This window comes from Neomonachus schauinslandi, chromosome 1 (genome assembly GCF_002201575.2).
Source record: "Neomonachus schauinslandi chromosome 1, ASM220157v2, whole genome shotgun sequence".
In the NCBI taxonomy this organism is placed as follows: Eukaryota; Metazoa; Chordata; class Mammalia; order Carnivora; family Phocidae; genus Neomonachus; species Neomonachus schauinslandi.
Window position 1 is genome coordinate 47,842,747 of NC_058403.1, and position 23,411 is coordinate 47,866,157.

Consider the following 23,411-nt stretch of genomic DNA (forward strand, 5'->3'; position numbering starts at 1 on the left):
TTTCCATTTAACTTTTATGCTGTAGTTAGGTGGGTTTTTTTTTTTTAAGATTTTATTTATTTATTTGTCAGAGAGAGAGAGAGAGAGAGCACAAGCAGGGGGAGCAGCAGGGAGAAGCAGGCTCCCTGCTCAGCAGGGAGCCTGATGTGGGACTCGATCCCAGGACCCTGGGATCATGACCTGAGCTGAAGGCAGACACCTAACTGACTGAGTCACCCAGGCACCCTGTAGTTAGGTGGTTAATACACTATTCTATTATAGAATTATAGTTTTCTAAATCTGACTGTGTATTTCTCTTTACTGTTGCGTGGTATACTTTCATATGTTCTCATGTCACCGATCAGTGTCTTCATTTCAGCTTGAACGACTCTTTTCCGCATTCTTGCAAGGCAGATGTAGTGATGATGCACTTTCTCAGCTTTTGTTTGTCTGAGACAAACAATTTCGCCTTCATATCTGAAAGCTAACTTTGCCAGATGCAGTATTTTTGGCCCACACTTATTTTCTTTCATCACTTTGAATGTGTCATTCCACTTGTCCTGGCCCAAGGAGTTTCTGCTGAGAAACCTGCTGATAGCCAAATGGGTGTTCCTTTCAGATTACAGTCTTTTTTTCTGGCTGCTTTTAGGATTCGCTGTGCTTTGTTTTTTTTAATTTTATTATGTTATGTTAATCACCATACATCACATCATTAGTTTTTGATGTAGTGTTTCATGATTCATTGTTTGCATATAACACCCAGTGCTCCATGCAGAACGTGCCCTCTTTAATACCCATCACCAGGCTAACCCATCCCCCCATCCCCCTCCCCTCTAGAACCCTCAGTTAGTTTGTCTCTGTGTTTGTTTTTGACAGTGTCATTATATTGTGTCTTGGACAAGGTCTTTTTGCATTGAGATGATTGGATGATCTATTAGCTTTGTGAACTGTGAAAAAAACACAGGTCATCCAATTATATCCCCAGGTTTAGAAAGTTGGCAGCTGTTTCTAATATTTGTATGTTTAATGTCATCCCATAGATCACGTGCTTTCTGTGTTCTTTTTCATTCTTTTTTCTTCGTTCATTTCTGATTGGGTTATTTCAAAGTTGCTGTTTTCCAGCTCACTTATTATGTCTTCCATTTGATCTACTCTACTGTAGATGCTCTCTATGGCATTTTTCATTGCATTCATTGCATTTCTGTTTGCTTCTTTTTTATGATTTCTCTCACTTTGTAGATTTCTCATTTTGTTGAATTGTCTGTGTTTTCTTTGTTGAGTTTCCTTAACCAGCTATTTTGAATTATTTATCAGATAGCTTGTTAAATTCTGTGCCTTTGAGTTAGGTTATTGGAAGATTATTGTTATCTTTTGGTGATGATGTATTTCCTTGATTTTTCATGTTCTTCTAGATTTTCGTTGCTGCTTTTGCCTTTAAGGTAGCAGATACTTCCTCAAATCTATACTAGTTACCTTCAGATGGGTTAAACTGTTTGTTGGTCCTATAGTATCTGGAGTTTTCTCCTCCTTATGTGGATACATCTTCTCCACATTTTTGCTGCTTCATGTGACACAATTCTTAAGCTCTTATCTCTTCCCTGAGTCTTACAAACCACCAGGCTAGTTGCTGTTAACTTCTTTTGTTTTCTAGAAAGTGGCACTGTAACTCAAGTTTCTGGTTTCTTCTTTGCTTATAGATATTAGTCTCTTTTTCTGATAGCACTCATTTATCAGACTTACATTTGGCACCTCACTTGGAAGTGTATGTGAGGAGCTGATTGCAGAGTTGGGCAAGGTGTGAGTTTAGCACTCAGGGTGTTGGGGTGCTTGTGGGCTCGGTGGGGAGATTGTCAGGTGGGGTTCTCCCATAGGCTTATGGATCAACTTCCTGCTGAAGTTCTGAGCGCACTTAGCAGGTACTGCATCCCTTCAATGCCCTTTGATATTCTCATTTGCTTTTTCCTGATCTCCTCCCTCCCACCAGTCATGGAGGTCCAGCTTCAGTACTCTGGGTGCTGCTGGAGAGAAATGGGTTTCTCCACCAGCATCTGACTCAGCAGGGATAGCTGAGCATTAACTCACCACTCTCCTTTTCCCTCTTGGGAGAGGATGCTGCCATATAGTTCAGCCACACTGTGTTGTGCTGGGGGAGGGACAGCACTGGCAGAGTTCCTGTTAACCGCTCCACCTCTGTCACCAGTGGCACGCTGGAATCTCCTCCTCTAGGGAAGGCTGGATTTCCACAAATTCTTTTTCATTCACTGGGATTTGCCCAGGTCAGCACTCTTCAGGTTTTCCCCAACTGTGGCCATGAGGGGTTAGGGCAGGTTCACTGGCTCTTCCGCAGCCTGTGCTGAGTCTGTCTGCCTATTACCTGATGCACGTGTGGGTGAGACGTCTAGGTCCCCTGGCATATGGTGCTGTTTCCCACAACTCCCAAAAAGGCACTTTTGTTTGTGGTTGGGTGCCTGATTAGTTGTTGAAAGAGGGAAAAAAAGGAGGAATGGTTTAGGCTGTTACATGCTGATGTCAATTCTGCTAAGAGGAAATTTTCAGTCATTTTTGTTTCCTCTATTTTTTTTTTTTAAAGATTTTATTTATTTGAGAGTGAGAGAGTGAACATGAACAGGGTGAGGGGCAGAGGGAGAAGCAGACTCCCCGCTGAGCAGGGAGCCTGACTGGGGGCTCGATCCCGGAACTCCAGGATCATGACCTGAGCCAAAGGCAGACTGAGCCACCCAGGCGCCCCCCGCTTACCTCTTTAAATTAACAAATAATACCATGTTCTCCTTTAAAATGAAGGCTCCTAATGAAATCCTTTCCACTGAAAATATCTGTAAGTGTAAAATGAAAGGGAAAAAAACACAGATTCTAAGATCATTAAAAATTCTTTATGTATTTTGGGGTTATTTTTACCTTGTGTGGAATTATTTTTACCTGTATAAGATTTTGAAATGTTTTGGCATAGGTGGGGAGCTTGAGGCATTTGTTTAAGTGGTTTGTAACAGGTAATACTAGCTATTGAGGAGAATAATTTTTGGCTTTGCTTTGTTGTTATTGTTATCCCCCTTGCAGTTTAACTCATTATATAATGTTGATCAGTTTCCTGGGTTAAGTACTAAAAAGGTTCTGCACACAATTTCCAGTGTGTATGTGAGGGATTTTTCTACACCACAAGGCAATTCGTGGACGTCAGCAGGGTATTCTACAATTCAACTCAATTCTGACACTATCTACCTGGAAATTGCATTGTATCCCATTTATTAGGGCTCAGTTCTACAAGACTGTCTTTCCCTCCTCCTCCACCACACACACACTATAGATGTCATTTGTAAATTTGGGTTGTCACCTGTGCTTCTTACCAACTGGGTATAGATTGGAGTTTCCAGTGACCCCCACCTTGGGTTTAATTAATTTGTTAGGGTGGTTCAACAGAACTCAGAGATACATTTTACTTACTAGATTACTGGTTTATTATAAAAGGATATAACTCAAGAACAACCAGATGGAAGAGATGCATAGGGCAAGGTATGTGGCAAGGGAATGGAACTTCCATGCTCTCTGTGTGTGCCACTGTCTCTGAATCTTCATGTGTTCACCATCCTGGAAGTTCTCCAGAGCTCATCCTATTGGATTTTTATGGAGGTTTCATTCCACAGGTATGATTGATTAAGTCATTAGCCGTTGGCAGTTGATTCTACTTCCAGCCACTCTCCCCTTCCCAGAGGTGAGGGGGTGGGACTGAAAGGTTTAATCCTCTAGTCATGGTTGGTTCCCCTGGCAACCAGCCCCCATCCTTAGGTGCTTTCCAAAAGTCACCTCATTAACATCAACCCAGTTGTGGTGGAAAGGGGTTTGTTTTGAATAAGACACCTATTTCACCTTTATAGCTCTGAAGTGTTTTCAGGAACTGAAGACAAAAAACCAATTTTATAACAATAAAACCCCACATAGATCAGTGAAACAGCAAAAAGAGCCCAGAAATATATCCATGCCTTTTGGGTCAATTAATCTATGACAAAAGAGGCAAGAACATACAATGGAAAAAAGTCTCTTCAATAAATGGTGCTGGGAAAACTGGATAGCTACATGCAAAAGAGTGAAACTGGACCACTATTTTAAACCATACACAAAAATAAACTCAAAATGGATTGAAGACTTAAATGTGAGACCTGAAACTATAAAATTGCTAAAAGAAAACCTAGTGATCTCTTGGACATTGACCTTAACAGCATATTTGTGCATATATCTCCTAAAGCAAGGGAAGCAAAAGTAAACTATTGGGACTACACCAAAATAAAAATTTTTAGCACAACAAAGGACCATCAACAAAACAAAAAGGTATTCTACTGAATGAGAGAAGATATTTGCAAATGATATATCTGATAATGGGTTCATAGCTAAAATATATCAAAAAACAATGCCCAAAAAACCAATCCAATTAAAAAATGGAGAGAAGACCTGAGTAGACATTTTTCCAAAGAAGACATACAGATGGCCAGCAGACACATCAAGAGATACTCAGCATCACTATTCATCAGGGAAATGCACGTCAAAACCACAATAAGATACCACCTCACACCATTTGGAATGGCTAGTATCAAAAAGATAAGAAATAACAAGTATTGGCAAAGATGTAGAGAAAAGGGACTTCTTGTGCACTGTTGGTGGGAATGTAAATTGGTGCAGCCACTGTAGAAAACAGTATGGAGGTTTCCTCAAAAAATTAAAAATGGAAATACCATATGATCCAGTAATTCCACTACTGGGTATTTACCCAAAGAAAATGAAAACAGTAATTCAAAAAGATATCTGCACCCCTTTGTTAATTGCAGCATTATTTACAAAAGCCAAGATGTGGAAGCAACCCACGTGTCTATTGATGGATGAATGAATAAAGATGTGGTATATATACACAGTGGACTATTACTTAGCCATAAAAAAGAATGAAGTCTTACCATTTGCCACAACATAGAGCTAGAAGGTATTATGCTAGGTGAAATAAGTCAGACAGAGAAAGACAGATACCATATGACTTCACTTATATGTGGAATTTATAATCAAAAGAAATGAACGAACAAACAAAAAGACTCTTAAATACAGAGAACAAACTGGTGGTTGCCAGAGGGGAGGTGGGGGTTGGAAAATGGGCAAAAGAGATGAAGGGGATTAAGAGGTACAAACTTCCAGTTATAAAATATGTATGTCAGAGAGACAATAAGTATAGCATAGGGAATATAGTCAATAATATTGTAATAATGTAGGATGACAGATGGTAAGTATATTACCATGGTAAGCATTGAATAATATACAGAATTGTCAAATCAATATGTTGTATACCTGAAACTACTATAACACTACATGTCAATTATGCTTCAATAATAAAAAAAAAGATAAAGCAGGTGTCTTGTAGACAACATATAATCGAGTCTTGTTTTTTTGATCTACTCTGATGACTTGTGACTTTTATTTTTATTATTATTATTATTATTTAAGATTTTATTTATTTGACAGAGAGAGAGACAGTGAGAGAGGGAACACAGGGGGAGTGGGAGAGGGAGAAGCAGGCTCCCCGCTGAGCAAGGAGTCGGACGCGGGGCTCCATCCCAGGACCCTGGGATCATGACCTGAGCCGAAGGTAGACGCTTAACGACTGAGCCACCCAGGTGCTCCTGACTTACAGCTTTTAATTGGTGCATTTAGCTCATTAATGTTTAGAATGATTATTGATACAGTTAGATTAATGCCTGTCATATTTGTTACTGTTTTCTTTTTCTTCTTTTTTTAAGATTTTATTTATTTATTTGAGAGACCATGAGAGAGGGATAGAGAGCACTGAGAGAGAGGGAGAAGCAGATTCCCTGCCGAGATCATGACCTGAGCTGGAGGCAGATGCTTAACTGACTGAGCTACCCAGGCGCCCCTTGTTATTGTTTTCTACTCAATGTCCTTGTTTTTGTTTCTATTGTCTTCTCTTTTTTTGCCTTTTGTGGTTTTAATTGAGCATTTTACATATTCCATCTTCTCTCTTTTATTGCTATATCAATTATATTTGTTATTTTACTTCTTTAAGTGATTTCCTAAGAGTTTGCAATATGCATTTACAATTAATCCAAATCTGCTATCAGTTAACTCGAAACTGTTTTTTTGATAGTGCAGATATCTTGTAATAACAAAATGTTCCTAATTTCTTCCTCCTGTCCTTTGTATAATCATTGTTATTTATTTCACTTATACATAAACATATATATACACATATGTGTGTGTAATTGAATACATTGTTGCTGTTATTATTTTGGGCAAATTGTTATCTGTTAGATCGATTATGAATATGATAAGTAATCACAAAAGTTGATTAGTAATTACTCTTGAAGAATAAATTGTTGGCTGAGGGGAAAAAAAATATGAGAAATAAAAGTTTTATTTTACCTTTACTTATTTATTCTCTGGTGCTGTTCCTCATTTTATGTAGAACAGGGTTTCTAATCTATATCCTTTCCTTTTCCCTGAAGAACTTCTTTTAACATTTTTTGTTAGACAGGTCTGCTGGCAACAAATTCTCTCAATTTCATTGAAGAAAGTCTTTACTTCACGTCTGAAGGGTAATTTTGCAATGTATGGAAGTCTAGGGTTGTTTTTTTTTTTTTCTTTCAATTCCTTTAGCATTGCCCTCCACTTCTCATGATTTCCCAGAAGTTAGATGTAATTCTTATATTTGCTTCTCCAAAAATGAGGGTTTTTAAAATCCCCTTTGGTTTCTTTCAAGATCTTTTATCTTTGACTTTCTGCAGTTTGAATATGATATGCCTGGATGTAGTTGGTTTTTTTGTGTGTGTTTATCCTACTTGGTATTCTCTTGGCTTCCTAGATGGGTGGTTTGGTATCTGACATTAATTAGGGGATATTTTCAGTCATTATTATTTTAATATTTCTTCTGTTCCTTTCTATCTTTCTGATCCTTTTGGTATTACTGTTGGGGATTGTTGCACCTTTTATAATATTCCCATAGCTCTTAAATACTCTGTTCCCATTTTTTCATTCTTTTTTTCTCTTTAATTTTTAGTTTTGGAAGTTTCCATTGACATATCCTCAAGGTCAGAGATTCTTTGCTCAGTTGTGTCTGGTCTACTAATGAGACTTTCAAAAGTATCCTTTATTTCTGTTACATTGCTTTTGGTCTCTGACATTTCTTTTAATTTTTTGATTTTTAGTTTTTAAAGACTTTTTAATTTATTTTTATTGATTTTTTTAAAGGCAATTTCTTTTTCTTTTTCTTTTCTTTTTAAGATTTAATTTATTTGAGAGAGAGAGAGAGCGAGCACAAAGGGAGAGTGAGAGGGAAAAGCAGACTCCCTGCTAAGCAGAGAGCCCTACATGGGGCTCAGTCCCAGGACCTTGAGATCATGATCTGGGCCAAAGACAGACACTTAACCAGCTGAGCCACCTAGGCTACCCTAAAGACTATTTTAAGAAAGATCTTTTATTTTTAAGTGATCTCTACACCCAACATGGGGCTCAAACTCACAACCCTGATATGCTCTATACCAGCTGAACCAGCCAGGTGTCCCAGAGATGTTTTTAAGAAAAATTTTATGTTTAAAGCAAAATTTTTTTTATTATTCAGTTTTTTATTTTAATTCCAGTATAGTTAACATACAGTGATATATTAGTTTCAGGTGTACAATATAGTGATTCAGCAATTCTATACATCATTACTCAGCTTATCATCATAAGTATACTGTTAATCCCTTTCACATATTTCACCCATCCCCACCCACCTTCCTTCTGATATGCTTTATTTTAAACGAGTACCTTCTGTTAAAGTTATTTTTCTTTCAGCAAGAACTTGAAGCATACTTCAGAAGACATGGTTATAAAAGATATATATAAAACATTCCATCCAAGGAAAATAGAATACACATTTTCTTCAAGTACACACAGAAGAAGAATACCCTGGTTAAATCACATAAAAAGAGACATTACAAATATTAAAATTTAAGAAGACTGAAATCATACAAAGTATATTTTTTAACCACAGTGGTACAAAACTAAAGATCAACAATAAAATAAAGCTGAAAAGTCTACAATGTAAATATTATATATTTAATATGTAAATATTAAGCACCACACTACTGCACAAGCAATTGGCCTAATAAGAAAGGAAATAGCAAATCAAAATATGTCCCAAAACAAAAGGAAAAAACAATATTCCAAAACATATGGGATGCAGCAAAAGCAGATGTTAGACTGAAATTTATGCTCTAAGTGTTTGTGTTAAGAAAAAAGTTGAGGGGCACCTGGGTTGCTCAGTCGTTAAGCGTCTGCCTTCGGCTCAGGTCATGATCCCAGGGTCCTGGGATTGAGTCCTGTGTCGGGCTCCTGCTCAGTGGGGAGTCTGCTTTTCCCTCTGCCCCTCACCTGACTTGTGCTCTCTATCTCTCAAATAAATAAAATCTTAAAAAAAAGGAGGGGGCACCTGGGTGGCTCAGTTGGTTAGGTGTCTACCTTTGGCTTAGGTCATGATCCTGGATTGAGCCCCACGTTGGGCTCTCTGCTCAGCGGGGAGCCTGCTTCTCCCTCTCCCTCTGTCTGCTGCTCCCCCTGCTTGTGCACTTTCTGTCTCTTTGTCAATATATAAATAAAATCTTTAAAAAAAAGTAAAAGAGGGCGCCTGGGTGGCTCAGATGGTTAAGCGTCTGCCTTCGGCTCAGGTCATGGTCCCAGGGTCCTGGGATCGAGTCCCACATCGGGCTCCCGGCTCAGCGGGGAGCCTGCTTCTCCCTCTGACCCTCTCCCCTCTCATGCTGTTTCTCTCTCGCTCGCTCTCTAAAAAATAAATAAAATCTTTAAAAAAAAAAAAAAGTAAAAGAATAAAGAGCAAAAAAATTAAAAAAAAAAAGTTGAAATAACTTTACACCACAAGGAACTAGAAAAAGAAGAAACTTAGCTGAAATTTAGTAGACAAGAAAACAACAAAGAAAAATCAGAAACAAATAAAATAGAGACCAGAATAAGTAATCAGATAACATTTAAAGTAATGACCAGTTTTTTAAAAAAAATATTGGCAATGCTTTAACTACATTAAGAAAAAAAAGAAGACTCAAAAACCAAAATGAGAAATGGAAGAGAAAGCAATACAACAGATAGCCACAGAAATACATAGTGTGATAACAGGTTACTATAAACAATTATATACTAAAAGATCAGATAACTTAGAAAAAAACCCCAGATAATTCCTAAAAACACACAAGTCACCAAGATTGTATCATGAATTTTGAATCCAAGAGGTAGAAAAATCTTCTTAGACCAATAACAAGAATGAAAATTGAATTAGGAATAAAAAATCTCCCAGCACAGAAAAGTCTTAAGACCTCATGGTTTCATTGGTGAGTTCTACCAAACATTAAAAAAATAATGACAATCTTTATCAAAATGTTACCAGTAATGGAATAGAAGGAACACATTCAAAATCATTCCATGAGGCCAGTATTACCCTGATACCAAAGCAGAGAAAAACAAGAACAGGGGTGCTCGGGTGGCTCAGTCGGTTTGGTGTCTGACTCTTGATCTCAGGTCTCCATCTAAGGATCGTGAGTTCAAGCCCCACAGTGGGCTCTATTATGGGCGTGGAGCCTACTTCAACAACAACAAACAATACGAGAACAAAAAATTCTAATTTTTCCAATGTAAGTATTGCTATTCAGACTGAATTTTCTTTTGACATCTATTTGCATGTTTCTCCACCCCCTTACTTTCAATCTGCAGGTGTCTTTAGGTCTAAAATGAGTCTTTTGGGGGTGCCTGGGTGGCTCAGTCGTTAATCGTCTGCCTTCGGCTCAGGTCATGATCCCAGGGTCCTAGGATCGAGCCCCACATCGGGCTTCCTGCTCAGCGGGAAGCCTGCTTCTCCCTCTCCCACTCCCCCTGCTTGTGTTCCCTCTCTCGCTGTGTCTCTCTCTGTCAAATAAATAAAATCTTAAAAATAAAATAAAATGTTTAAAAAAAAATTTAAAATGAGTCTTTTGTAGGCTTAAAGCAAAATTGACAAGGAGATGTTTTGTGCTGGTCTCAGCCTTTTGATAACCACTCTTGTTTCTGGACTGGTTCTTGTGATTCTTACTGTGACTGCAAGCAGGAAACTTTGAAAAACAACAAGTTTTATTATTCATAGGTCCTGGAGGGTGTACAGCACACCTGGGGCAACAGAGGTCATGGGTAGAGAAAGAGAGTGTGGGCCTGGGGTTCTGCGGTTTTGGGGGTATCTGAGGACAGGGGCCTGGGATTTCACAGGTTCACTCTTTATTGGTGAATTTAAAACGTAAGAGTGGGAACTTAAAGCACAGGAAATGGTCAATTATCTAAATCTCCCAAGATCTCTAAAGCGGGGCGCCTGGGTGGCTCAGTCGTTAAGCGTCTGCCTTCGGCTCAGGTCATGATCCCAGGGTCCTGGGATCGAGCCCTGCATTGGGCTCCCTGCTCCGCGGGAAGCCTGCTTCTCCCTCTCCCACTCCCACTGCTTGTGTTCCCTCTCTCACTGCCTCCTTCTGTCAAATAAATAAATAAAATCTTTAAAAAAAAAAAAAAAAAGATCTCTAAAGCAAAGGAGCCTATTGCAGGAGGTGGTGGCCTGGCTCTTTATCTAGTCTTGTGGCTGGCATTGTGGGTTTGTTTTTGTTTTTTTTTTTAAGATTTTATTTATTTACTTGACAGAGAGCAAGTGAGAGAGATCACAAGCAGGGGGGCAGCAGGCAGAGGGAGAGGGAGAAGCAGTCCCCACGGAGCAGGGAGCCGGCACAAGGCTTGATCCCAGGACCCTGAGATCATGGCCTGAGCTGAAGGCAGCCGCCTAACTGACTGAGCCGCCCAGGTGCCCCTGGCATTGTTTTTCTGAGATAGCTGTCTTTGAGTGGATACCTCTTTGAAATGCATGTCTTGGCAATCAAAATTGAGGTCAGGCACTTGAATTACAAAAAAGAAAAAACAACTGTCAGGGCTTACACTATAGGAAGATTACAGAGATTTCCCATATACTCTTTGCCCCTTTACATGCTTAGCCTCTCCCATTATTATCATTATTCACCAGAATGGGTACATTTTTTAACCAAGGAAAAGTGTAACTTGACATACCATGATTACCCAAGGTCCCTAGTGTACCTTAGCGTTCTCTATTGGTGTTGTATATTCTATAGGTTTAGACAAATGTGTAATGATATCTGTCTATCATTATAGTATTATACAGAGTATTTTCTCTCCCTAAAAATCCTCTCTGCTTTGCTTGGCATTTCTTTTTTCTTTTTTTTGGTACGCTTTTTAAATTTCATTTTATTTATTTATTTTTTTTAAGATTTTATTTATTTATTTGACAGAGACACAGCGAGAGAGGGAACACAAGGAGGGGGAGTGGAAGAGGGAGAAACAGGCTTCCCGCTGAGCAGGGCTCCATTCCAGGACCCTGGGATCATGATCTGAGCCGAAGGCAGACGCTTAACGACTGAGCCACCCAGGCACCCCTAAATTTCATTTTATTTTATCTAAATTCAATTAATTAACATATAGTGTATTATTAGTTTCAGAGGTAGAGTTTAGTGATTCATCAGTTGCATATAACACCCAGTGCTCATTACGTTTAAGTGCCCTCTTTAATGCCCATCACCCAGTTACACCATCCCCCCCACTCACCTCCCCTCCAGCAACCCTCAGTTTGTTTCCTAGAGTTAAGAGTCTCTTATGTTTGTCTCCTCTGACTTTGTCTTACTTTATTTTTCCCTCCTTTTCTCTATGATCCTCTGTGTTGTTTCTTAAATTACACATATGAATGAAATCATATAATTGTCTTTCTCTGATTGACTTATTTCACTTAAGATAATACCCTCTAGTTCCATCCACATCGTTGGAAATAGTAAGATTTCATTTTTTTTTATGGCTAGTATTCCATTTGTGTGTGTGTGTGTGTATATATATATATATATATATATACACATACATATCTTTATTTGTTCATCTGTCAGTGGACATCTGGGCTCTTTCCATAGTTTGGCTATTGTGGACATTGTTGCTATAAACATTGGGGTCCGGTGCCCCTTTGGATCACTATGTTTGTATCCTTTGGATAAATACCTAGTATGCAATTGCTGGGTCGTGGGGTGGCTCTATTTTCAACTTTTTGAGGAACCTCCATACTGTTTTCCAGAGCGGCTGCACCAGCTTGCATTCCCACCAACAGTGTAGGAGGGTTCCCCTTTCTCCACATCCTCGCCAACATCTGTTGTTTCCTGACTTGTTAATTTTAGCCATTCTGACCGGTGTGAGGTGGTATCTCAATGAAGTTTTGATTTGTATTTCCCTGATGCCGAGTGATGTTGAACATTTTTTCATGTGTCTATTGGCCATTTGGATGTCTTCTTTGGAGAAACGTCTGTTCATATCTTCTTTTCATTTCTTGACTGGATTATTTGTTTTTTGGGTGTTGAGTTTGATAAGTTTTTTTTTTTAAAGATTTTATTTATTTATTTGACAGAGACATAGCGAGAGAGGGAACACAAGCAGGGGGAGTGGGAGAGGGAGAAGCAGGCTTCCCACGCAGCAGGGAGCCTGATGTGGGGCTGGATCCCAGGACCCTGGGACCACGACCTGAACCAAAGGCAGACGCCCAACGACTGAGCCACCCAGGTGCCCCGAGTTTGATAAGTTCTTTATAGAGTCTGGATACTAGCCCTTTATCTGATGACGTTTACAAATATCTTCTCCCACTCAGTAGGCTGTCTTATGGTTTTGTCGACTGTTTCCTTTGCTGTGCAAAACCTTTTTATCTTGATGAAGTCCTGATAGTTCATTTTTGCTTTTGTTTCCCTTGCCTTTGAAGATGTGTCTAGCAAGAAGTTGCTGCAGTTGAGGTCAAAGAGGTTGCTGCTTGTGTTCTCCTCTAGGATTTTGATGGATTCCTGTCTCACATTTAGGTTTTTCATCCATTTCGAGGTTATTTTAGTGTATGGAGTAAGAAAATGGTCCAGTTTCATTCTTCATGTGGCTGTCCAGTTTTCCCAATACTATCTGTTGAAGATACCGTCTTTTTTATTTTATTTTTTTATTTTTTAAAGATTTTATTTATTTATTTGACAGAGGGAGAGAGAGAGAGAATGCATAAGCAGGGGGAACAGCAGAGGGAGAAGAAGAAGGAGACTTCCCACTGGGGAGCAGGGAGCCTGATGCGGGGTTTGATTCCAGGACCCTGGGACCCTGACCTGAGCTGAAAGCAGACGCTTATCTGACTGAGCCACCCAGGCATCCCAAGACCGTCTTTTTTCCATTGGACATTCTTTCCTGCTTTGTTGAAATTAGTTGACCATAGAGTTGAGGGTCCATTTCTGGGTTCTCTATTCTTGGCATTTCTTTTTCATTCTTTCTTGGAATTTCCATCTTTCTCCTTACAGTGCCCATCTGTTCTTTCACATTGTCTGCTTTTTCCCTTAGAGGCCTTAGCATATTAATCATAGTTGTTTTAAATTACTGGTCTGATTATTCCAACAACCCTGCCATATCTGAGTCTGGTTCTGATGTTTGATTTGTGTTTTCAAGCTATGTTTTTTGCCTTTTAGTATGTCTTACAGTTTTTTGTTGAAAGCTGAATGTGATATACTGGGTAAAAGGAACTCTGATGAATAAACTTTTAGTTGTGAGGTATGGGGGAGGTGAAGCATTTTATAGTCATATGGGTAAGTCTTAGTCCTTTAGTGAGCCCTTGCTACCGGGCTGTGAACTTCAAAAGTGCTTCTCAGTCCTCGCACTACACTCCTTAAGTTGAATAATTGGTTAGAATGGGTTTTAGCTGGGTATGTCTCCTACCCCAGTTTGGTGAAGTGCTGATAAAACCCCAATAGATTAGGCTCTAGTAAAATAGTTTCTATTGAGGGCAGACCTTGTTAAGAACAGAATGCTCTGTTGTCTTTCCAAATGGTTCCTTTTCCTCTTATTTTGCTGGAAGCATGAGAGTTTTTTCTACTGATATTTACTGTGGGAACCTGATTGAGCTCCTGGAGGTAAAATTCATAGAAGTGTGGAGGATCTTTCTATGACTTTATTCCTCATCTCGATTTCACTGTGTTACAAAAAGATATATCACCCTGTAAAAATAGTGAACTCTGATTTTTGAACCAATGTCATCCCAAGTAGTTTTTTTAAAGTTAAACTGAAACAGAGGTATATTTGGTTGTTATAAGGAATTTTATTGTAGCTGTCTGTGGTTTCTGTTTTTGTGTTTTTCTCTTCAGTACTTGGACCATGAGACTGTTTCAGCCACATTCATCGATAGTAGTGGACAGTTTGTTTCCTCCCAGGTGACAGGAATTAGCCGGAATCCTTACTGTGGCTATGAGCATCAGACTCTGTCCAGCCGGGAGCGCATGGAGGAGGACTCCTTGCTGGCTGCCTTACAGTGGCAGGTGCCTGATGTGGGTCCAGTCCCCTTTCTGAAGAGCACTGACCCTTCTTCCAGCTACTTTGTTATCTTGAACTCTGCAGCCTTCTTCAAGGTGGGAAGCCAGCTAGAAGTGCTGGTTCATGTACAGGATTTTCAAAGAAAGCCCAAGAAATATGGTGGAGACTACCTGCAGGCCAGAATCCACTCCCCAAAGCTGCAGGCAGGGGCTGTGGGCAGAGTGGTAGACTACCAGAATGGGTTTTACAAGGTCTTTTTTACTTTGCTCTGGCCAGGCAAAGTTAAAGTGTCCATATCTCTCGTCCACCCCACTGAAGGGATCAGAGTTCTTCAGCACCTACAAGAAGAGAAACCACACAGGGTCTATTTCAAGAGTCTGTTCCGTTCAGGAAGAATTTCTGAAACCACGGAGTGCAATGTGTGTCTTCCTGGCAGTCTGCCCCTGTGTAACTTTACAGATCTCTACACTGGAGAACCCTGGTTCTGCTTCAAACCAAAGAAGCTCCCTTGCAGTAGTAGAATTAACCATTTCAAAGGTGGATACCTGAAGGGCCTTCTAACGGCTGCAGAGAACGCTTTCTTCCAGAGGTACGTGCATCTTGTTCAAGGGGGTATTTTAAGGGTCCTTTTCTACTGTTTTTTGTCCCAATTAGGAGACACCGTCCCATTTAGGAGACTTCCTTGTTTTGGTTATTTGCTTCATATATCTCTCTGAAGTTGGCCCAATTTGGGAGAGGTAATGAATAAGAAAATAAATATTTATATTCTGTGAATAGTTTTTATTTATTTATTTTTCATTTTTTAGGTTCTTTTTATTTTTAAGTAATCTCTATACCGAATGTGGGGCTCGAACCCATAACCCAGAGATCAAGTTGCATGCTCCACTGACTAAGCCAGCCAGGTGCCTCCTTGTGAATAGTTTTTAAAAAGTGAAGCTAAGAGCTTATTCCAGTTCAAATTAAAGACCTTTTGCCCTTATGTTTTACTTTAGAACTACAGAGCATATCTATAGCTATGTAAAAAAAGATCACTTATTCACAGAACAGATCAAAAAATCATCTAAGAACTAGAGGTCTTGTAGTCAGGCCAGTGGTTTAGCTTCATGTCTAATAAAATAAAAAAAAATTTAAGTGGCATATTATCAGTTATTAAAATCATATAAACATGTATTGATAGAAAAAAGACTATGGCTATGACAACATTGCTGTGTTGATTTAATGATGAACACGGGAGGCCAGGAATACCACAGCAAACTATATTTTTTAAATTAATAGTTGTTGAAATTTTTGCTTTGCTGTGCACAAATTTCTGTTTTTGAACATAAGTGTAAAACTCTTTCAGCATAATGATCAAGATATGGAATAGCGTGCAGAATAGAATGTATGGGATCAGTTCGAATTAAAATGTTTTGTCAACATCCCATGTAGTTCTGAAGTAAAATAGCATGCCTAAGGAAAAAAAGTTAGAAAGCCATATGGTCAAGAAGTCCAATTATTTGGAAGAATGTAAAAGTGTCTTTTATTTTTTAATGAAATAAATAACTTAAAAAATACTCGCTGGTAGAGAGGTAGTTTTGAGTACATCTAGGCAACCCCCCAAAATTTTATGTTTTATGTCCACTCATTCCTCAATGGGGAAAAAGTACCTACCATCAGGTATGTAGTCTACAGAAGCTTCTACAATAAAGCCCTTTGATTTTTCACTTCTCCTGGAGTCAGCTTTTGGTCCTACCAGTTTTAAATACACATTTGGTGGACTCATGCCAGGCTGCTAGAAGGCCGGCAGAGGGAGCACTACTCAAAGTATTTACTGTACTGTTCTTCAGTATACACAAAAAACTCAGTACACAAGGACTTTAGCTTTAGTTTTATCCTGGGTTCGATCTCAGACAAGCTATTTATCAGTGACGGTGAGCAGATTATTTCAGTTCTGTGTACTTTTTGCCAATGTGTGAAGACTGCTCAGTTACTCCCCTTTTAGAGTTGTGTTGTCAGTCCGCTTAGTGGCTTAGCAAAAAAAGAGGAAGCATAGCTTGTAACTTATTGAAATTCCATGTGGGAAAAAAGTGGGAAAAGGGCTAGAGAATTTGTAAAATGTAAGAATATTCCTGACACCAAATCCTACCATTAAAACCAGAAAACACCTATGAATCGTGAAGGATGAAACAATGTATGTCCCTGTCCTTACTTGCATATCCTGGATAAGGCTGGCTGATGGCATTTTGCAGTAGAATCACTTTGTAGTAGTAGAATCATTAAGAAACTCCACTTACTGGAAGTTTGCTGGGAAAATAGTGTTTGAGGTGGCATTTTTGGAAACCAAACATTTGATAGTCCTGATACTGATTTTATTTTTTGCATTATTTTCTCTGTTAAAATTCTGACATTTTGCACCAGCTAACTGAAAAGAAAAAGCAAAGATTGGAAGTGATCTTTTGAGGTGTCCTTGAGTGTACCATTTTAAGTTCATGGCCTGCATATGTTAAGCTGATACCCATTTTTACCTTTTTCCCTTGGTGGCTCATAACATTGCTTAATTCAGGAAGGATTAAGAAACAGCCTTGGTCTTTTGTTCCCTAAATTACAGTTGGACAGTTAAAGTGATCTAATCTTTAGTTCTTTACTCCTAACGAAAAAAAAAATGTTGGTTTTAGAAAGAACAACAGTACTTTGCTTAAAAGATCCTATTAATATAAAGGAAGGCCTTTTTTTTTTTTTTAAAGATTTTATTTATTTGTTTGACAGAGAGAGACACAGCGAGAGAGGGAACACAAGCAGGGGGAGTGGGAGAGGGAGAAGCAGGCCTCCCGCGGAGCAGGGAGCCTGATGTGGGACTCGATCCCAGGACTCTGGGATCGTGACTTGAGCCAAAGGCAGATGCTTAACGACTGAGCCACCCAGGCGCCCCAAAAGAAGGCCTTTTGAAAGAGTGAGCTTCTCACCTGAAAAGCTTCCCATGTATTTTTAGCATAATTTAATATCTTTTTTCTTTCTAACTATGTGTTTAAAAAAACCTTTCAAATCATTAGAAACACTGCAAGAATAATAAAAATGAAATAAAAATGAACAAAAATGAAATGAATAAGTCTTTTAGATTTACCATTGTTACTGTTTTGCTACATTTGCTTTCTCTCTGTATGTGTGTTTATATATGTGTATGTCTATGTATAATTCCTCCCCCCTGACCATTGGAGATTAAGTTGCAGACATCATGGTGTTGCACCCCATGAGTATGCATCTCCTAGCACATGGACTTTCTCCAGTATGTAACCAGAGCATATTTACCACACTGGGGGCATTTATCACTGATGCAATACTGTTATTTAATACACAGTCCATACTCAAGTTTCTCCAGTTGTCCGAGTAATGTCCCTTATGGCTGTCTTTTTTATTTTATAAAGATATATTAATTTGAGAGAGAGAGAGTGAGAGCACGAAGCAGACAGAGAGGGAGAGAGAATCTTAAGCAGACTCCACACTCACACAGGGCTCAATCCCACCACCCTGAGCAAAAACCAAGAGTTAGAAACGCTCAACCAACTGTGCCACCGAGGCACCCCTGTTTATTTTTTTAAAAGATTTACTTATTTATTTTAGTTTATTTTAACTAATCTAACCTATGACACATACAGTGTGTTTAGTTACCTCTTTAATCTCTTTTAATTTGGAAGAGGTTTCTAGCTTGTTTTTTACAATATTAAGAATTTGTGTCAGGCTCCACGCTCAGCAGAGTCTGTTTGTCCCTCTCCCTCCCCCTCTGCCTCTCCGCTGCTCATGCTTTCTCTCTCTCTCTCTCTTTCTCTCAAATAAATAAGCAAATAAATAAAGTATTTTAAAAAAAGTGTTTTAAAAAAAGAATTCTGATGTCACCATTTTGTAGGATGTCCCTTGGTTTGGATTTGCTGCTTTATTGTTTTTCCATGACCAAATTGAGGTTAAACATTTTTACAGGAAAATTACAAAGGGGAAATTTTCTTCTTTTCTTTACCTCAAGGCTCTCTCATGAAAGTGGTTTATTTATGCTGTTTTAGAAGTCGTGTTCTCTCTTAAATGCCACTTATTTAAGCTATTTTCTAATGTAGTGTCTGATACAGTTGAGCCTTGAAAACCATGGGCATGGACGGCGCCAACCACTTGCAGAGTCTGTCCGAAATCTGCTCTAACTTCTGACTCCCCGAAAACTGAACTATTAATATTGTGCTGTTGACCGGAACCCTTACAGTTAATTAACACATATTTTGTATGCTACATATGTTATGTACTGTATTCTTATAGTAAAGTAAGCTAGAGAAAAGAAAATCATAAGGAACAGAAAATACATTTACAGTACTGTACTGTATTGAAAAAAATCCATGCACAAATGGACCTGCATAGTTCAAACCCATGTTGTTCAAGGATCAACTGTACTGCCTTCCTACTTTCTTTTTTTATTTCTCTCCCCCATTAGACTAGCAGTTCCATGAAGGAGATGCTGTGTGTTTGTATACTGTGAGATCCCTGACATCTAGGACAGTGCCAGGCACATGGTAGAAGCTTAAGAATTATTACTATTTTTTTTTTTTTAAGATTGATTTATTTAAGCGAGAGGGGAAGAGAGAGAGTGACCATGTTGGGTAGGAGGGGCAGAGGGAGAGGGAGAGAGAATCTTAAGCAGGCTCCGCGCTGAGCAGGGAGCTTGACTTGGGGCTCAGTCTCATGACCCTGAGATCATGACCTGAGCTAAAACTGGTCCAGACTGGTCTACCCAGGTGCCCCAAGAATTATTTTCTTTTATTTTAATTCCAGGGAGCCTGGGTGGCTCAGTTGGTTAGGCGTCTGCCCTTTGGTTTAGGTCATGATCTCAGGGTCCTGGGATCGAGCCCTGCATCGGGCTCCCTGCTCAGTGGGGAGTCTGCTTCTCCATCTCCCTCTGCCTGCAGCTCCCCCTGCTTGTGCTCTCTCTCTCTCTCTGTCAAATAAGTAAGATTAAAAAGAATCTGGGGGCACCTGGGTGGCTCAGATGGTTAAGCGTCTGCTTTCGGCTCAGGTCATGATCCCAGGGTCCTGGGATTGAGCCCCTCATCGGGCTCCCTGCTTGGCGGGGAACCTGCTTCTCCCTCTCCCTCTACTGTTCCTCCTGCTTGTGCTCTCTCGCTCTCTCTATCAAATAAATAAATAGAATCTTAAAAAAAAAAAAAAAGAATCTGGAAAGTTAGCATTTTATTTTGTTTGGTTTTGGTCTAAGCGTGGGAGGTAATTATTATAACCCAGTTTCTGGAATAGTTATAGCAAGTTTTCAGTACTTTCCCCTTGGACTCCACTCTCCCCCACTTTTTCACACAGCTCTCCATCAAATATTTTCCAAGCATGGACTCTAGTCCAGGGTCTGTGCTAAGTGCTGCAGACAAAAGGTGAGGGAGACACAATTTGTGTCTTTGAGGAGTGTATGTTTGAGAAGGAGGCACTTTAGAGCCATAGTAATGATGAATAAAGTACTACAAGAGCACATATCTGGGGACAAGTATCTTCAGTAGGGACTCCTCTCTGTTCTGGGCAAGGCCTGAGGAATCTGACATGTGACTTAATTCTACATGGATTTGTAGCTTGAAAATTAGATAGTGACATTCTCATCAGTGTGAGCCATTTTCTGAGTCCAAGGGGATTAAGTAATTCAGCCCAGAATTTGTCATTTTGGAGCTTATACTCTCAGTTCTAAGCAGTGAAAAATTAAAAACCTATTTAATTTTTATTTGCTTTATATATCTATATAACCTTATTATAAGAGACCTAGTTTATTAATTAATTGTGTTGATTAACATAAGGATATTTCATCTTAGGATTCTGTGACATCATACCTGTTTTTTTATTTGCAAATGAAGATACATATTAGAAAATAAATGTTCTTGAATCTAAGCTTGTACTCTCTTTATTCCTTCTAAAGTGGTGTTAATATCAAAATGCCAATCAACTCCAGTGGACCTGATTGGGTGACTGTGATTCCCAGGAGAATAAAAGGTAAAAAGGAATGAGCTTGATGGTTTGTTGTTTTTCTCTCTAAATGGGTGAGGCTCTGTGGTTTCATTAATGTTATAAAAACTTTTTTCCTCCTTTTAATGTGCCATGGACATTAATATGTCATGAACATACTTCTGGGCACAACTGAAAATACTAAAAGCCTTTTTGATTAAAATAAATCAGACCTTATGTGCATAATCTTGGGCTTTGCTATTTAGACTCATGTAAAAGTCGTCTTCCTTCTCCTGTCTCCTCTCTGGTTGGCTCCTTAGGAGCCTTCAGTGCTGTACCGTCCAATATGGTAGCTCCTAGCCACATGTGGCTATTTAAGTTAATTAAAATTAAATAAAGTGTAAAATGTAGTTCTTAAGTCACATACCCTCAGGTGCCACGTGTAGCTAGTCGCTGCCATGTTGGACAGTATTTTATATAAAATGTATCCATTATTGCAGTTCTGTCAGATATCGGTGCTCTAGAGATCCTCAAGAAATGTGTGTAAAGTTGTCATAGAAATTTTTGAAATCCGAAGCATTGGGTTAGTGAATGGCAGTTTTCTCAAAGTGTGATCTCTGCATTAGCAGCATCGGCCTTAGTGGGGACTTGCTGGAATTGCAGATTCTCAAGTCTTATCTCAGGCTACTGAATCAGACACTCTGGGGTGTCGGGCCCAGCAATCTGTGTTTCAACAAACCTTCTAGGCGATTTTGATCCATTGGTATAGGATATCGTTAAAAGTAAGACAACAAAATTCTGAAGAGTAAATATATACGTTCTGTTTTTGCAGAATAGATGTAAATAGCTATGGTGACTTTTAGGAAGAAAGGATGAATATTATTAAGGAAGCTTATGCAGATGGCAGGCAAGGTCCTTTTAGCTGTTGAAAGCATGGATGTATAGTCTCCCACACAGATACTGCAAACACAGATGCCATCAGGCCTAGGTATATTATACCTATGAATGTAGTCAGGGTGGGTGTTAGTCACAGGCCATGCCTTGTGTGATTGATGGGGAGAGAACTGGAGAGCAAGGACAGCCTCTCTGCGGTTCCTTCTGCTTTGCTGCTGTGCAGAAATGTAGACACAGCGTGGCCAGATCTATAGGGTTTTTTTTCCATGAAAAAAAATCAGAAGTCTTAATCTTTAATCTTTAAATGTAGTATCTCCAGATTTCAAAACATTGGCATCCAATTGAAAACCTTTAAAATATTTTGTGGGCTACATAAAATTTGTCTGTGGCCCAGCGGCAGCCAGGACACTGCGAGCCTGGATCTCTGGTCCCTGCCATCATGTGTCACAAGAAATCCCAATCTTTTCCTAACGAAAGGCTGTATTTGATTTACTTAAAGCCAGTGAGTTACTCATTTTAAAGGATTCATATATGAAACATCATTAATGGAAATACTTTTATTTGCCTGGGCCCCCCCCTCCATATTATCCCCCACAGTTCTGCACTCCTCACACTCTTTCGTGTCTGACCCTGTCCTACTGCCCTTCTCTGCCACAGTCCCAGCCTTCTGGCTTGCCTGCCTTGTCCCTGGGTATCTAGTGGGATCGTCAGTGGGTGGAGCTTTGGATAGTTTACCTGCACCTGACAGGCCTTGGGTTAACCAAGAAGTGGTTGTGGGTTTGTGATGTACTGTTCTGTTTAGAGAGAAGACAGATTTAGTAACCAGTGAGACTTTTGATGGATTTTTATTTTTTATTCATTTATTTTAAAGAGTTTATTTATTTGAGAGAGAGAATGAGTGTGGGGAGGGGCAGAGGGAGAGAGACAGGCAAACTTCTCGCTGAGCAGGGAGCCCCTTTTCTGGGCTGGATCCCAGGACCCTGAGATCATGACCTGAACCGAAGTCAGTCGCTTAACTCATTGAGCCACCCAGGCTCCGCTTGAAGGATTTTTTTGTTTTTAGAAAGGAAATCTTCTTTTTTAAAAAATATTTTATTTATTTATTTGTCAGAGAGAGGTAGAGAGCACAAGCAGGGGGAGTGGCAGATAGAGGGAGAAGCAGGCTCCCCGCTGAGCAGGGAGCCTGATCCTGGGACCCTGGGATCATGACCTGAGCCGAAGGCAGACGCTTAACTGATTGAGCCACCTAGGTGTCCCATCCCCTTGATAGATTTTTAGAGGAAGAAATGAACCATGAATCAGTAGGAGCAGAATAGCCTGGCTTTGAGAAGACCGTCTCAAACAGGTACTTAATTGGAAAGAAAAGAGAAGGGCAATTGCTTTAAGAATATCAGAGACCCAGTTTAGGAGAACTTCACTGCAGTTCACACTAGTGACCAGCAGGGTGCACTCAAAGACCCTAAACCATGGGCTCACATTCTTCTCTTCCTCCCTCCCTATCTTCTTCCCTTCATTCCTTCCTTCCTCTTTTTTAACACTTTGTTTTCAGATAATTTTAGACTTACATATGAGTTACAGAAATAGTACAAAGTTCCTGTATAGCCTACACCCAGCTTCCCCTTATGCTGACATCTTATATAACCACATAATACTTTCAAAACTAAGATTTTAACATCAGTATAATATTATTAACTACACTGTAGAGTTTATTTGGATTTCATCAGTTTTTCCACTCATGTTCTTTTTCTGTTCTTGAATCCAGTGCAGGATCCCACGTTGCATTTAGTCACCGTGTTTTCTTAGTCTTCCCTCTATGACATTATCTTCCATGACTTTTAAACTTTGAAGAGCGTTGGTCAGATATTTTTTAGAATGCTTCTAACTTTGGATTTGTTTAATGTTTTCTGATGATTGGAATGAGATCATGCATTTTTGGAAGAATAGCAAAGGGGAACATGATGCTGATATGTATTGTTAATGATGTTAACTTTGATCGCTTGGTTCAAGTGGTGTCTGTCAGGGTTCTCTTCTCTTTATATTTATTCTGTATTCTGGACAGATAACTTTGAGACTGTGGTAGGCTGAATAATGGCCCCCAAAGATATCCAAATCTTAATCCCTCAAATTTGTGAATGTTGTATATAGATGGCAAAGGAAAC

General features: G+C 39.4%; 1 protein-coding gene across 4 annotated transcripts in view; it reads left to right on the top strand.

The window, feature by feature from the left end:
* Nucleotides 1–23,411, top strand: part of NXPE3 (neurexophilin and PC-esterase domain family member 3) — a 50,607-nt gene that overhangs the window by 16,209 nt on the left and 10,987 nt on the right. For all 4 annotated transcript variants that reach the window (XM_044914012.1, XM_021692360.1, XM_021692363.1 and 1 more), the window contains 2 exons: nt 14,247–15,001; nt 20,333–20,406. In XM_044914012.1, coding sequence (XP_044769947.1) covers nt 14,247–15,001; nt 20,333–20,406 — 829 coding nt within the window. The remainder of the gene's footprint in view (nt 1–14,246; nt 15,002–20,332; nt 20,407–23,411) is intronic.